Consider the following 14,066-nt stretch of genomic DNA (forward strand, 5'->3'; position numbering starts at 1 on the left):
CAGGACTGGCAAGCAGCAGTGTTGGCAACCAGGGCTGCCACAGGAAGAGACTCTCACACCAGGGGCACCGTTCATCTGCTTGGCTGACGTACAGCAGCTCACTCCTAGTCTGGGCCTTGCCAGCAAAGAACCTCTCCTCCTACTCCATGTCTACTTCACTTCCTTCACAGCCTCTCCCTGGGGACTCTGCCAAAGACATTGATATCTCCATCCCCTCTCCCCTCCTGCTTTCATTAGAGAACCTGCAATGCACCAGAACCTGAGAATAAACAGTTCCCCCGCTACAGACCTGTACCATCTCTGGTCATCTGTCTTATACTCAGTGATACCAATAGCCAAGTGATTCCCCCAGAATCATTATCTTGGGCCAGCAGTCTTCAGGACATATAGCTTTGATTTGATGGAAGATTGCTCCAACAATGGCATCTTTTTACAGCAAGACATCCATACGTTGGGCACTTAAACATCACATCTGCCACTCACCCTCCAGGAGAATAAGGTGCACCACAGCAACTACAAGAGAGCTGGCAGCAAGCACGTATGACCTGCCAACAGAGCTGCGTCAGAAACTGTGACAGGGAGCTCTGTTGGAAAGAGATCCTTGTGAGGATGTGATTCTGTGGCAAAACCACACTTTTGAATTACTTTCCTGTCTCACAGCCGCTGGGAATGGAGGGCTGCCTTCACGCAGGTGAAGGAGCTGGCTGGTTCTTATCCATCCCTGCTAAGATGAGGGCTCCAGCAAACCTCCCTCTTCCAATTTGTGTGGATCACAAGGGGAAGAGCTGCCTCTTGACAGTGGAACCAGCCTATCGAGTCCTAAAAAAGCAGCATGGCAGGTGCTTTGCCCTGGCAGCGCTCACAGTTTGTAATACAAAGACTCTCTTTTCCATGTCTGGGATACTCAAATTCAGCCCAGTAGAGGTGATGCATCCTCTCCCCCAAGGAGGGCCAGGCCCCAGACACTGCTGCATTCATCCACCAACATCCACGGAGCACAGAGCACATTGAAGGCTGTGCTCCATGAGACCTAGCTCTGGTAAGGTGCAGAAGGCTGATGCAGAAAGGAGCAGAGCTCCCTTTTATGTGCCTTCAGGATCCCAGTAAACCGCATCAGTTCCTTGGGGTCTGCAATAGTCTAATGTGCTGCTTCAGTATTCAGGCAGCAAGGGCTCAGGTCTTTCAAATAAGGGCAGGCACGAGATGAGCTCGGCTACCGAGCTCTGAAGAGGGGCTGATTTACAGTGAACTGGAGATCCTGCATTTGGTTTCTTGTTTGAATAAGCAATATGAGGTCCAAGATCCGAGGATCTGCCTTCAACACAGCAGTGTCACAGGGTCTAGTCACAGATCTATCAGAAACACGCAGACAGTATCTGAAAACAGGCTCAACCTCCTCTGCCCATCCAAGCCCCTGCAGTCAGCTGGCACCCCCACAGCCCCTCTGGAGTTTGAAACAAAACATACAGCCTGTTCTGTTTCCCTTCAGTGTTTTATTTAGCAAAATGGGACTGTTCAGCCCTGCCAAATGCATAGCTCGACCTGATAGCCAGCTTGGGGAGGCATATGCTGAAAGCAGGCCTGGCTCTGCCTTTTAGCTTAGTTCTTGCTCTTGGCTTTGAAGGACAACACAAGCAGCTGTCAGGAGAGCAAGCACAGGTGAAAGGTAGGCCCTGCTCCAGGCACCTCCCCTTCCACCAAAACACTGTACCCCCAACACAGCCTAGATTTGCTTCACATGGCTCAGAGCTTGGCTGATCTCGAACTGACCAGCACACACAGCTGATGGGGCATCCCAGCTCAACCTGCCCCTCAAATGTATCCACAGAAAGAAAAAAACATAGTTAAAAAAAAAAAACACCCCTGACTTGTACAAAATAAAAAGGGTAAAGGACAATTGGCCTTTATTTTCCACTAAAGAGCAGGTAAGGTGGAGAAAGTCTGGCCCTTTGTGCACTCTTGAACATAGCTTTCTGGCAGGCAAAAGTCCCTTGAGAAGTGTTAGGGGCCACTCTCACCTCTCCTGCCCTGCAGTTCCCTGAGCCAAGTGTCAACTCTGCTGAGTTGGGGTGACCAGAAGCAGCCATGGTGCTCCTCATAGGGCTGTGAAGTCTAGGACGTGCAGGGCTGATGCCAGGGCAGCATACAGATGGGTAGTACTGAAGCGGAGGCAGTACACAGGGCTGCTGGTGGGCGAAGACAGGTGAAAGCTCTGCAAGAAAACAGGAGAATCAACTTTTCCAAGAACAGCTCAGCCATGAGACCCCATTCAGTGTTGCACATTACAGGCCCAAAGGCTCAGATGCAAAGCAGATTTTCCCTTGCATATAGACTGGCGTCTCTATGGCAGGCTCACCCCAAAGACAGCCCAGCAGCCTTTATGCTTCATTGTCCAAAGAGAAAGACACCCGGCTGCCAGAGCATAACCCAGAAACCTGCTGCTGCCCATCCTCCAGCCAGCCCTCACCTGCAGGCACCGAGTCTGCCGCTTATCCCAGAGGCGCACCACGCCATAGTAGGAAGAGCCGCTGGCAATCATATGGTTCCCATCACTCCTTATGCAGTACAGGGCACTGTCGTGGGGCTCTTCCCACTCCTGGACGCACTTCCTGCAAGGGCAACACAAACCAGTGTATGGCTGAGTCTACCACTCAGAGCCTGGACTGGAACTGAGGCCCAGTGTGCCCAAAGGAACCAATTCAGCTGCAGGCGAGACCCCGGCCATGGCACAAGGAGCATCGCTCCAGCCCCAGAGCCTCTGCAACCTCCGTGCCAGCAGGACTGGCTCACCTGGTGCTGGTCCGTATGTCCCAGTAGCGGATGTAGGTGTCATATCCACATGAAAGGAGAAGGGATGGTGTTTCGTAGAAGACATCAAGGACTCCAGCTCCACGGTGGAAATCAGTTCCTAAGCAGGTCAACAGATGACCGCTGCAATGAAACACAATAGGGGAAGTCATTCAGATCACAGAGTCCTTCTGTTGCAGCAGGCCAGAGCAGAGATGGTGTCACAAGAGTCTCTAGATCTCCTTTCTGTGATTTAACAGAGCACAAAAGCCTGTACGGCTTTGCCCTCCCTTCCCTAACTTCTGCTGCTGATTGGGCCACTAACTGTCATGGAGGGTGACCAACAGGAGAAGCAAAGATGTGAGAAGAGCCAAGGGACAGGCACAGGTGACCCCCAGCAGAATGGGATTGCCTTCCTTGGCACAAGTGACCAATACACTGAATGATGGGTCTCTGTTTTCACAGGAGATGATTCCCAACTTAGTCAAACTCCAGATAACCTGCAATAACTATTTATCTGATCAACCCCATCCCATCCCTGACTCTGTCCTTCAGCATAGTTCCCTCTGGGGCATTTCCTGACATATCTTTGACACCCTGCTCAGATCTATAGGCAAAGTAGACTCTCCTGCTCCAGGCCACCATGGCTGCTCTCCCCAACCTCCTCCAGTTCCACTTCATGCTGCAAACACTGTGGCTGCACATGACAGGCCAGGAGCAGCCATACCAAGGGCTGCTCTGGAGATGGCTTTTTTTCCCCCCCCCCCCTCCCCTCATTCCTGGCCTACCGTGAAAGAGCAAAAGCAACATCTCCACAAAGCTCTAAGACAGATACTCTGTGGCCATATCACTACGCTTGTTGTATACGCAGAGTCAGCGGCCAGACAGTGCCCAATGTGAGCCCACTGTGAAAGGGCCCTCTCTGCCAGGCCACCCAGGCAGGCTGGGAGAAGGAGTTGGAGTCCCTTCCCCAGGCCATAGAAAAGTATGCACCAAGCACAGGGGACAGCCCATCTCCAGCATCACTCCACCTGCCCCAGCAGCCAGCGATACCCAGCCACAGCATTCTCACAGGAACGGAGGGGACAATCTGCCCAGCTGCTTCAGGTGGCCACCTATTACAAACTCTCTTTTTCTTCCTCCACCTCACACCCTCTAAATCAAAAACCCTGGGCACAATAAACCTTGAAGCACCTGCTTTTCAAACCCTGCTGCACGGCCGCCCTCTTCGACAGGCTCTTGGTTCTCTGGACAATGAAGCGGTCCTGAAAGCCGACAGCATGGACCCCGCAGTGGGGTCACTTCCAGCACCCCCCCCCCCTTATTTTGTTACTTTCTGGTCCTTGATCCAGCATCACACAGTTCTGAGGCACATTGCCAAATGCCTTAATTCTGTCTGTAATCTGGGCTAAAGCCCTCGTCGGGGGATAAAGACCACACAAAAGGAGAAATAGAGTCCTGGGAGATGTTAAAACAAGTAAACACCTTTGTGTCAGGAGAGAGAAATCGCTGATAAAGCAGATTAGCGCCTCGAGCCCTGGTGTCCCCAGATCAGAAGGCGAGCCCTGGCCGATCTTTGCAGCCAGCACGCTTCTATGATCACAGAGCTGGCGGCATGCTGGGGCCAGCCTGTTTCCCCACAGTCACTCTCCAAAGAGCAGATTATGTAGAATAACAATTTCTTTGTGGCTGTGTAATTCCCTCCGTGACCGTGGCTGTGGGCAGCTACATTGGCCCTTGATGCCAGGGCCCTAGCAACCATTTAGAGAGGCCATCCAGCCCTAGCGATGGCCCCCCCGTGCAAACCTCTCGGACAAGCTTTAACATCAAGTGCATGAATTAATCCCCCCCAACATGAATCCAGGGGTGCTGGCTTATTGGACTTTGTGTTTCTCCAGGCAAGGGATCGAGGGGATTCCAGGCTTCAGCCCTTTGCAACCTTCTCACAATACATTAACCCTTGGAGAGTTACTTGTAAACCAGCCCAGCAGCATCTCTGCACCTGTAGGCAGGTCAGGAGGTTGAAGCATTTGCAGTCTGAATAGTGGCAGCGAGAGCTGCAGGACTTGGCTGGAGCAGACAGGTCCTCAGCTCCACCACGGAGTGTGACAGGGCCGAGCATCACTGAGCTCTGGCACTCTGCTACCCCTTCAAGCACACAGATCCCTTCCGTCTGCCATTCTGCAAAGCCAGCAGGACAGGTGGACATGCACACAGCCCTTCTCAAGGCCTCTGTGCAGCCTTCCTGACCCCTATGAGTGGTAAGTGTGGCCAAGTGTTCTAACACTTTCATCAGAGGTAAGAGGAGGAGTTAGTTGGCTGCTCTCCTCAGCAAGAGATGGGGAGAAGTTGGGCATGGGACTGGCTGCCTGGATGACCCAGCAAGGCCAGCATGAGCTGTCCTTGCAGCTCACTTCCCTCCCCAGTTCCCATTACCCAACTCTACTGCCAGACACGTAGAAACTTTGGCACAGGAGTCATGCTTGCACTGCTTGTGAGACGCACAAGGAGCCAGACTGCCCAACCTGCACAGTCCTCAGCCAGCTGCTACGGCAGGAGCAGGGAGCCGCTCACAGGAGATGAGTGGTCTCAGAGGGCCCTGGGCAGAGGGCAGCGCCAGCAGCTCAGACCACTCTCTCCTCCTTTCCACATGCTGCTGCTTCATTTAGCTTCACAGGGTACCTGTGGACTGGTACCCATTACTGTGGCCCTAGTGGCTCACTGCTAGCCAGCTCTGCCCTGGGCACGTTGCAGTTCAGGGGAGGAAACTGGGAGGACAGGCAGTACTAACTGGAGCTGTGCAAGGGCCACACAGTTCAGCACAGACCTGGCAGGGTGACACCGCAGCTCCAAAAACAGCTGACAGGAGAGAACCAGTTCCAGGGCTCTGCACTGGGCCTCCATACAGCCACGGAGGCCACAGCATTTGGCCCATGGCAGCCGAGATAGGCAACAGGTGGTAGCCTCTACCAAGGATCTCTGAACTAAGCCAGCAGCCAACAAGCCCACATGAGCCCTTTTAGCTCTGTGGGACATTCAGCATGGTGAGAAGACAGCAAAGCAGAGGTACCCTCGGCTCTAATCCTGCTCTGGCAGCTCTCCTAACCATCCTCCGTGTTTCTGCCCATGCCTGCAAGGCTGTCCCTCAATGAGCACCTTGCACTGCTGCCTGTGCTTGCCAGGGAAGGGGAGGTGTTGGCAGCCTGGTGATGTCTCTATGTGAAAAATGTCAGCATCAAACACCTAAGAGCTCGAGGAACAGAAGAAACCAGAGAGATTAGATTCCTGCTCTCAGAGTTTCTCATACAGCAGTGAACACCACCCAGGTGCCTGGCTCCTAGTACTTCTCCATGCCTTCACACCTCACTGCAGTGGTACCCAAGCATCTCAGCAATCAGAGTCACAGCTCTTTTCCTCCCTACACTTCCCTTTCTAGCCATGACAGGAAGAAAACAAGCAAACAAAAGAAATCCCAAAACAACAAAAAAACAGGATTAGCTTTTCTTGGTAGGCAGGAAAGGAGCACAGATGCATGCAAGTCACTGCAGCAAAGACTGGTTTGGCTTTGCTGGTTTATTAATCTGTTGAGTTCTCCTGCCCCAAGAACAGGTCAGCTGAGAAGGTTTCAATTGAGAGGTTCAACCCCTGCGCATAAAAGTGGTGTTTCAGCAGTTTACAGAAACACCACCTTACGTTACTTGCTACAATGAAGTACTTACAATCTGACACCAAGGGAGGAGAACCCTACAGACCTGGACACTTGGCACACAAACTAAAAGACTTAAGTGTTCTGCCATGGGGGCAGTGAAATTGATAACAGCGTTGAACACAACCGAGTAACTTTTCCCCTGTTTTTCAGCAGATGAACGTGTCTCTGGGCCAGTTTCAGGAACCAGGCAACATGTCAGGCTAGTTCCCTGTCTCCCCAGCACATGCAGCCATGGTGGGAAGCAAACTTACTGCCGACAGAAGTTTCCTAGCCTTGGACTCACAAGTTAGCACCCCTAAATTCTCCAGTCTTCACCATCCAAACTACTCCCTGCCCTTAAAGCCCAGTCCCTAGCAGCTTCCACTTCTTAGGGAGCAAAATCCAGAGCCTACGACTGAGATAACTCGTTAAGGAGCAGTAGAAAAGCAGCAGATATGCCAGCACATCAGCAGTGGTTTGTCTAACAACTTACTTAGGCAGAAGACATCAACTCAAAGAGGAACGGCAAACTAGAAAGACATGTGATAGCTATCATGAACCTTGTTTCTCTCCAGCCTGCAGAGATCACCAGTGCCAGCCAAACACAGCAGGAATCAACCTTTTCCTTTCCTTTTTGCCCTCTGTGTCCCAACACCTTCTGAAAGCCAGCCACCTGATCTACAGCATCTCAGAGGCCAGGGTGCCCTGTCCTTGTTCACATGCTACAAAGGTTAGTGCTACAGCAAGTGACTGTGGAGCCCAAGCAAGAACAAGCACATAAGGTCCATACCACCTCACCATCATGTCCTTGCCCTCCAGCAACAGCAAATATAGGCTGTTTCTCTCCCAGGCCCTCTTCCAGCAAGGCAGCTGGTTAGCGCTGCAGATGGTGGGAATTTTGTTGCGTTGTCCATACTGAACAGCCTGGGCCAAGAACATGCCAGGATTCAGTCCGCTTGCTGGGTGGCACAGACGGAAACAACTCTGTGCCGGTGGAGATCCGTGGAGCAGAACTACAAATGCGGTAGTTCAGGTTTCCAGGAAAGATCAGCCTAGAGCCCAAAGCTTGCAGCTTCAGCACCTTAACCACAAACCATCTGGACCAATGCAGGGCCAATAGACAGAGGTAGACTTCAAGTGCCAAACAAGAAAGCTGCAGGCTATGGTGCAGCAAACATTCCTAGTCTCTCCTGCTTACTCTAAAGCACCTAAACAGACTGAAATCGTATTGGAGTCATCCTGTACCAGCCTACAGAGAACAGAGCCAGACAGGATCCTAGAGCCCTAGCACAGGAAGGCTGTGGTAGCACATGCTCTCCACTCATTGCTGATGGAACAAGTTATTTAAACAAGGTCACTATGCCTGGGGAATACATCAAACTGGTGAGTCCAAAAATGAAAGGTATTTTGTTCAGGCATTGCAGAGAATCCTTTGATGCCTCTCCATCAATTTCCACATTCTTCAGAGCACAAAACAATTTCCATTACTTTTCAAATAAGCTATTTAGTTGGAATTTCCATATTTTACTCTTTTCTTGCCATGCTGGAAATCTATTCATCAGCATTGCTATCCTGATGTCTCCACAAGATAAAAGCCTACTAGCCAGGAAAGTGAGCTACCGGGAAAGAGCAAAGATAAGCTGGTTTCTTTCTCTAAGTTTGCTTTTTTGTTTATAAAAAAGCTTTAGACTCTATTCCTCCTCACCCCAGCAAAATGAATTCAAACTATGATCAGACTCCAAGACAGGGTGGGCCACGGGGTGGCCCAGAAGGATCACTTCCAGATAATCCAAGGATGCTGCTCTCAAAGTTGAAGCCATCTCCACCTTCCAAGCCAGAGTAATTACTAGTGCGAGCGAAAAAGCTCAGGATTTCCCTTGGGCCTTGCTGAGAGCCAGAACCAAAAAAACACCCACACCTCCCTCCTCACACCCTGTTCACTTCTTCAGGTCTTGGCCAGATGTCTCTGACACACAGGAACTACAATCCAAAAGCTGGGATGAAGCAATGAACACTGTTCCTCTTCACCCTTACTTTTTTTTAAAGTAAGGCTGATTCACTAGCATTGATATTATCCAAACATACAGCAAACACATTTGGTATCAAGAGTATTCAAAGAAACTCCTGTGAATTCAGATCTGCTGAAAACAAGAGATGTCGGAATTTGAGGACACATTCATTCACTCTGGAAACCTCATCTGTGAACTGTTATCATCCATCAGATAGGAGAAGCTGTTGCACATAACCATGTGGCCGTTCAGAAGCTGAGCAGTACTTTAAACACTTTTTCTAGCTCCGTTAACTACTTGCAACAAGCCAGTTTTCAAGCATTTACAAGAAAAAAAAAAGTTACTGGAAAGACAGCTGTTCAGTTCAAAACAGCTCAATATTTGAATGGAACATCAAACAGAGAAAGGAAACAAAACCCACTTAAAGACAATTATCCACAGCAGTGTATGCACAACTCCTGTCAGCCCGTTTGGAGAAAGCACCAAAACCGAAGGGAAGAACTAAGCTGCCATCTCTTCCAGGTGCTTCACAACCAGGGCTGAGGCACCTAAGGGATGCAGAGGTTATGCTAAGAAGGGAAAGGCTTGGTCAGGCAACATCTATAATGTGCTTAGGGAGAAGTATGACTCCTTAGTAAATTCATTCTTCTCAGGGTTATCCTACCCCAAAGGTGTCTCCTCTCCAAGGCTACTAATTCTTGCAGGGAGGGTGGAATTGGCTTGGGGTGTTTGGAGGAGCCCCTCCATCTGAAATGGCTCTGAGATGTGGTTATAAGGGATTTTCAGGAGAAACGCCCTTCAGCTTCCCCAGCACAGCTGAAGGGATTCAAGGCAGTAGGGGGGAATGACACCAACGATGGTTTGAGATTGTATAGAGGCGGGGGGAGAGACAGAAGAGGGAGTTTTGCCTTCTTTTCTTCTGCTTTCTCTGAATTGGCCCACACACGCTTTAAATGGTCCAATAAAAAGATACAATTTCTTTACCTTTCCAGCTCTGGGACCCTGTGAGTTTTTGTTGTTTGGGTTCCCGTAAGGTTAAGTTCAGAGGATAAACTGACACGCTGGGCTATGGGAAAAAGCCAGTTTCTTCAAATAAAGCCACAACGGTGCAAAAGAGATCCTGCTGGGGCTTTTATTTGGGAAAACAAACAGAAATGGCACCAAGCCCTTCTGCTTTACGAACCAATTTAACTATAAAACCAATGTTCTCCCTCTCGGGGGTGAGGAGGGGAGAGAGACAGGACATGACAATAGTCCAAAACCTTGGGGGGAAAAAAAAAATAGGACAAAAAAGGTTGTCTGTCCTCTTTTCTTTCTTGTCTATGGCTTCTTTTCTTAGCACACGTGTGTTCTTGTAAAAACGATTAGATTGCAATTTGTATAACATGGTGACCCCCAAATTCAGACATTTAACCCCTTTTCTCTGCAAGGAATGTCAAGAATGTCTTCTCTGTCTTTCTTTCCAACGGGAGGAGTAGGGGGGGATTCTCTCAAACTGTGATTTCTTGAGGGAAGAGAAAAAGAGGGAGGTGAGGAAAAGAAGCAGGGAATTCTCAAAGCCTCTCGCCTTTCGCCCCACTTGTGTGGGAACAGGCGTCTGTATTGCTCCCTTTCTGGACAGGGCTCTGCAGGTCTCCTTTAGTGGGGAGACAAAAAAATGGAGAGTCCAAATCAAAACAAAGCCATCTGTTTAAATGAGCTACCGCTAGCCAGTGGCAGAGGGGGTTCCTCATTCACTCCTTCCCATTCTTCTCTCTTGCCTCTGTTGATTCTCTCTCAACCCAGGGAAAAATAAAGATTGCTTTTGCTTTGGCTCAGAGGGATGAAACTGATTGATGCGCTTGGAGTGTCCAGCCCCCACCCACGCTCTCCAATTGTTCGGGGCCTTGTAAAGTTGTCATAAATACGCCTGAACAGGAGTGCAAAGGCCACAGTGTGCCCTGGACATGCATGCATCCAAAGGGCGGGAGTTGGCCTCATGCGACGATGAAATAGGGCCAAGATTGCAACGGGAAGGAAAGGATTTAGGATAAACACCTGTATGTTCTTACTTTAAAAAAAAAAAAAAAATGCACCAGAGGCCTTCAACAAAAGGAAGGCAGAAGGTGTCCAGCTTGTGACCCAGCTTAGGATTCAGAAAGGTGATTATAAAGAAATAAAAATCAGCAAAGAACTACAGGGCCCCAAACTGTTTGAGAATGTGCATAGTTCATGGGAAATACATTGTACGTCCAGGCAAGACTGAAGCCATCCACTACACCCAAAAGGGAGAAAGCTCTGAACAGAGCAAAACTGCTGAGATAAGCAGTCATCCAAGAGACAGATTCTTAAGACCCCCTGCAGCAGCCAGTGTTCTCCAGCGCTGGCACCAGTAGACTTCGTGTCCTGATTCCAGCAAAGCCCAGGATCTCAGATCAAAGCAACCAAACCCTATGGTTAAGAGCTGTAGAACTGAGGCAGGAATTTCCTTCCTACCTTGTCAAGTGATTAACTCATGCCTGAAGGCAGGAGACATTTACGTCTAGCCTTGCTCCTCAAGTCACAGGTGGGATGGGTATCTCCATGAAGAATACCTGCTTCTCCTTTGCCTCGACTGACTTCTCAACTCTCCATCCTATCTATGTTACTGCAGGTAGAACGATTCCAAGTACCAAATTAGAAACCCAAAAGAGACAGTCATTGTGCCAAACCGATTTAATGCAAGAAGGCCAAGGAAAGGTTTTGCCTGAAGACTAGAATTCACCCTCCAATAGACCTCACTCTGTTACCTCATCAACGGTTCTTTGAGTTTTGGGGAGAAGGCACAGCAAACACATTCCTGAATAACCAAAGGATGTCTAAATGAGAACACTCAGAACCGATGCTTTAAAAATAGTAACCAAAGTTATCTGTGGAGGGGTGGATGGTGAAAACAGTACAGCAAAAGACAAGCAGGAGAGCCTCAAGAGAAGAGCGAGCAGCAACCTGAGAAAGAGGCTGTGGATCATTTCACTGCAGTGAGTGGAGGCAGCAGAAGGCACGCACCTGCTTTCACTGACCTGAGGCAAGCAAGGCCCTGAAAGCTGTTGAGCTCACTCCTGGACAAGTTTTGAATAGATTATTGTAATTTAAAGACCGTTCAGCCAAGGCAGAGATGCTGAGGAAGGAACTCAAGCCTGAAAGGCACGTGAAGCCTCTTTTCCATTAAACCTAGAGAGAATTTTTTTCAGCAAGAAAGATATTTGGCATGACCAATGCACAGAAAAGCAGAGTGGGAGAGGGGATTCTAGATCTACTGCATAGTATTATGATTCTTCTTATGAAAATGTTATCAGTACCAGGATAATATTTGCTATTGCTCCTCTCTCCTATTCCACTGACATCTCCATCCACTTCTCTGTGTTTGAAAGCCTGGGTAAAACAGATTCTCCACCCTTCTTGGAGTCGGTTATCTTCTCTTTCAATTTAGCAACTTTGGTGCTGAACCCCATTTGCTCCCCTTCACCCAACACATACCTTCTTCATAAAATTAGAGGGTTTCAAACCTGTTTAAACCCTGGAGTTCAAAGGTGTGGAGGAAGGGCCTGCTACAAAACTTAGACACAAACCTTTAGAGTACAATGGTAAGAAATCTGCTCACATATCTAACACCAAGCCTCTACATAAAAAGCTTTTGTTAAAAACATTTAACAAGTTTTATAACCAAGAACCACATGCAGATACTCATCTCGTTTATCTACTTCCACACAGAAAAAAAGCAGGGCATGCCAGGGCACAAAGCCAAGGAGGACTGGATTAAAACAGGAAAGCATCAGCAGTGATTGGCTTCTACCACTAGCCCCAAAACAACCTACAAATAACATCCAGTAGCTGGGAGAAGAATGCAGCCAGTAAATTCACCCATTATACAGTCAAGTCTCTGGACCAGAGTCTCCCTCAGCTCCATGCTTGCAGAGCCTAGCACTGTAGGGTACAGCATAAAACCAGGGTGCTCAATTCTACATAGTGCAACCGTCCAATTACACTTGCTGATCAAGACCGGCACAAGGAGCAGAAGTTTTCAAGCCCTCCCTCCTTCCTGACAATTGCTCATGTTCTTTCACTCAGTGGCTATAAAGAATCACCAAAGCGGATGCAAATCAACATACACCGAGGTTTCAAAGCCAATAACTGATTCTCGCCCACCCTGCTGCACAGGCAGGCACAACCTAGCAAGCTCTCTGTGAGGCTCCCATAGAAACAGATACCAGAGATCAAGCAGCAGCAAGGTAACAAACTTCAGCCATCTGCTTGTAGTGGTAATACTTACGCTGCCTCTCAGAAAGACAGACCACAACACAATAGCACTAGCGGCAAACACGGATTACTGAACCTGCTCAGCAGCTGCCCATCTACCCTGCAAGTCACCTCCCCATCCCTCTGCTGAGCACACTAGGTACACACCTGAATCTCCTTTCTCCACTCCCAAGCCACTTTCATGAGTCCTCTACCGTCCACCTCCCAAAAACGTGCAGACATCAAAGGCACCTGCCTTGAACACCTGAAGAGCAGGGGGGCCCTGACGGTCAAGAAATGCAACTCTGTATCTTCCCCTTCCATGCACACTCTCTCTTTTTTTTTTTTCCCCCCATCCCTTTGAAAAAGGTGGCAGAGATAAATGGAGAACAAAGAAACAAGAAAAAGCCACAGCTTTGGCCCACACCCTGCCTATTACTTAAGGGGGAAGGAACTCTTCCGAAAGAGGAGAAAAAAAATGTGCTCAGACACAATGGCTCAAAAGGCCAGGCAGCAAACCGGGCCACTTTGTACTGCTAACAAGGGAAACCTAATTACAGGAAGAGGGCAAAGAGGGACAGATAAAAGGGATACAAAATTTCAACATCTGTTGCCATAAAGGGATAAGAAGTGGGGAAACGCAAAGTGTCAGTTTGGTGTCAGTGACGGCGTAAAGCCACTTTCAAAGGGCTCAGGAGAGGGAGAAAAAACGAAAGAGAAATTAGAGGGTTCTTAAAAAAAGAAAAAGAAAACCCACACTCTGCCAAAAATGCTTTCAAAAGCGGGGAGGAGATGGACAAAGACTGGGTATTTAAAAAGGTAGAGGAGCTGGGGTGGTTTGCCCGGCACAGCTAACTTTGGCTCCGTTTACACAACGGCTCTCATGCCCTGGGCTTGTCATGTTGTGTTGCAGGAAGAGAGAACGCAGGATTTGTGCATTCCAAGCGTTTGCAGCGTGGGGACTGCCACATCCGACAGAGCAGCACTCCACTTCAGACATCAGACTTGGCAGAACAGCTCCAAGAGCTGCTGAAAAAATGCCTCTGGAGTGTCATACCCTGAGGAGAAGCATCCTTGAGGCATTTGTCTCCTAAAGACATGCAGACCACCATGATATACTGGGAAGCAACAGCTCTCTACAGCTAAAGCACACTGGTCTACCAAATGAGATAGGAGGTAGGAAGAGAAAGAGGAACAGGTTGTGAAGAAAGTTTCCTTCTCTCTCACTTGCCATTAAGTAGCTGTTTTGCTGAGCCGCATACTAGCACTGGCAGATGAGAAAGGAATGTCTGAGCAGAGAAAGGCGAAAGGCAGGTGCACATGCACAG

General features: G+C 49.0%; 1 protein-coding gene across 2 annotated transcripts in view; it reads right to left on the reverse strand.

Moving 5' to 3' along the window:
* Positions 1 to 1,473: 1,473 nt before the first annotated feature.
* FBXW4 (F-box and WD repeat domain containing 4) overlaps positions 1,474 to 14,066 on the reverse strand; it is a 65,352-nt gene continuing 52,759 nt past the window's right edge. For both annotated transcript variants that reach the window (XM_068949838.1, XM_068949836.1), the window contains 3 exons: positions 2,791 to 2,931; positions 2,468 to 2,609; positions 1,474 to 2,212 (listed from right to left, as the gene is read on the reverse strand). In XM_068949838.1, the coding sequence (XP_068805939.1) occupies positions 2,096 to 2,212; positions 2,468 to 2,609; positions 2,791 to 2,931 (400 nt within the window). In that variant the 3' untranslated portion in view covers positions 1,474 to 2,095. The remainder of the gene's footprint in view (positions 2,213 to 2,467; positions 2,610 to 2,790; positions 2,932 to 14,066) is intronic.

Source organism: Struthio camelus, chromosome 7 (assembly GCF_040807025.1).
Source record: "Struthio camelus isolate bStrCam1 chromosome 7, bStrCam1.hap1, whole genome shotgun sequence".
Classification (NCBI taxonomy): domain Eukaryota; kingdom Metazoa; phylum Chordata; class Aves; order Struthioniformes; family Struthionidae; genus Struthio; species Struthio camelus.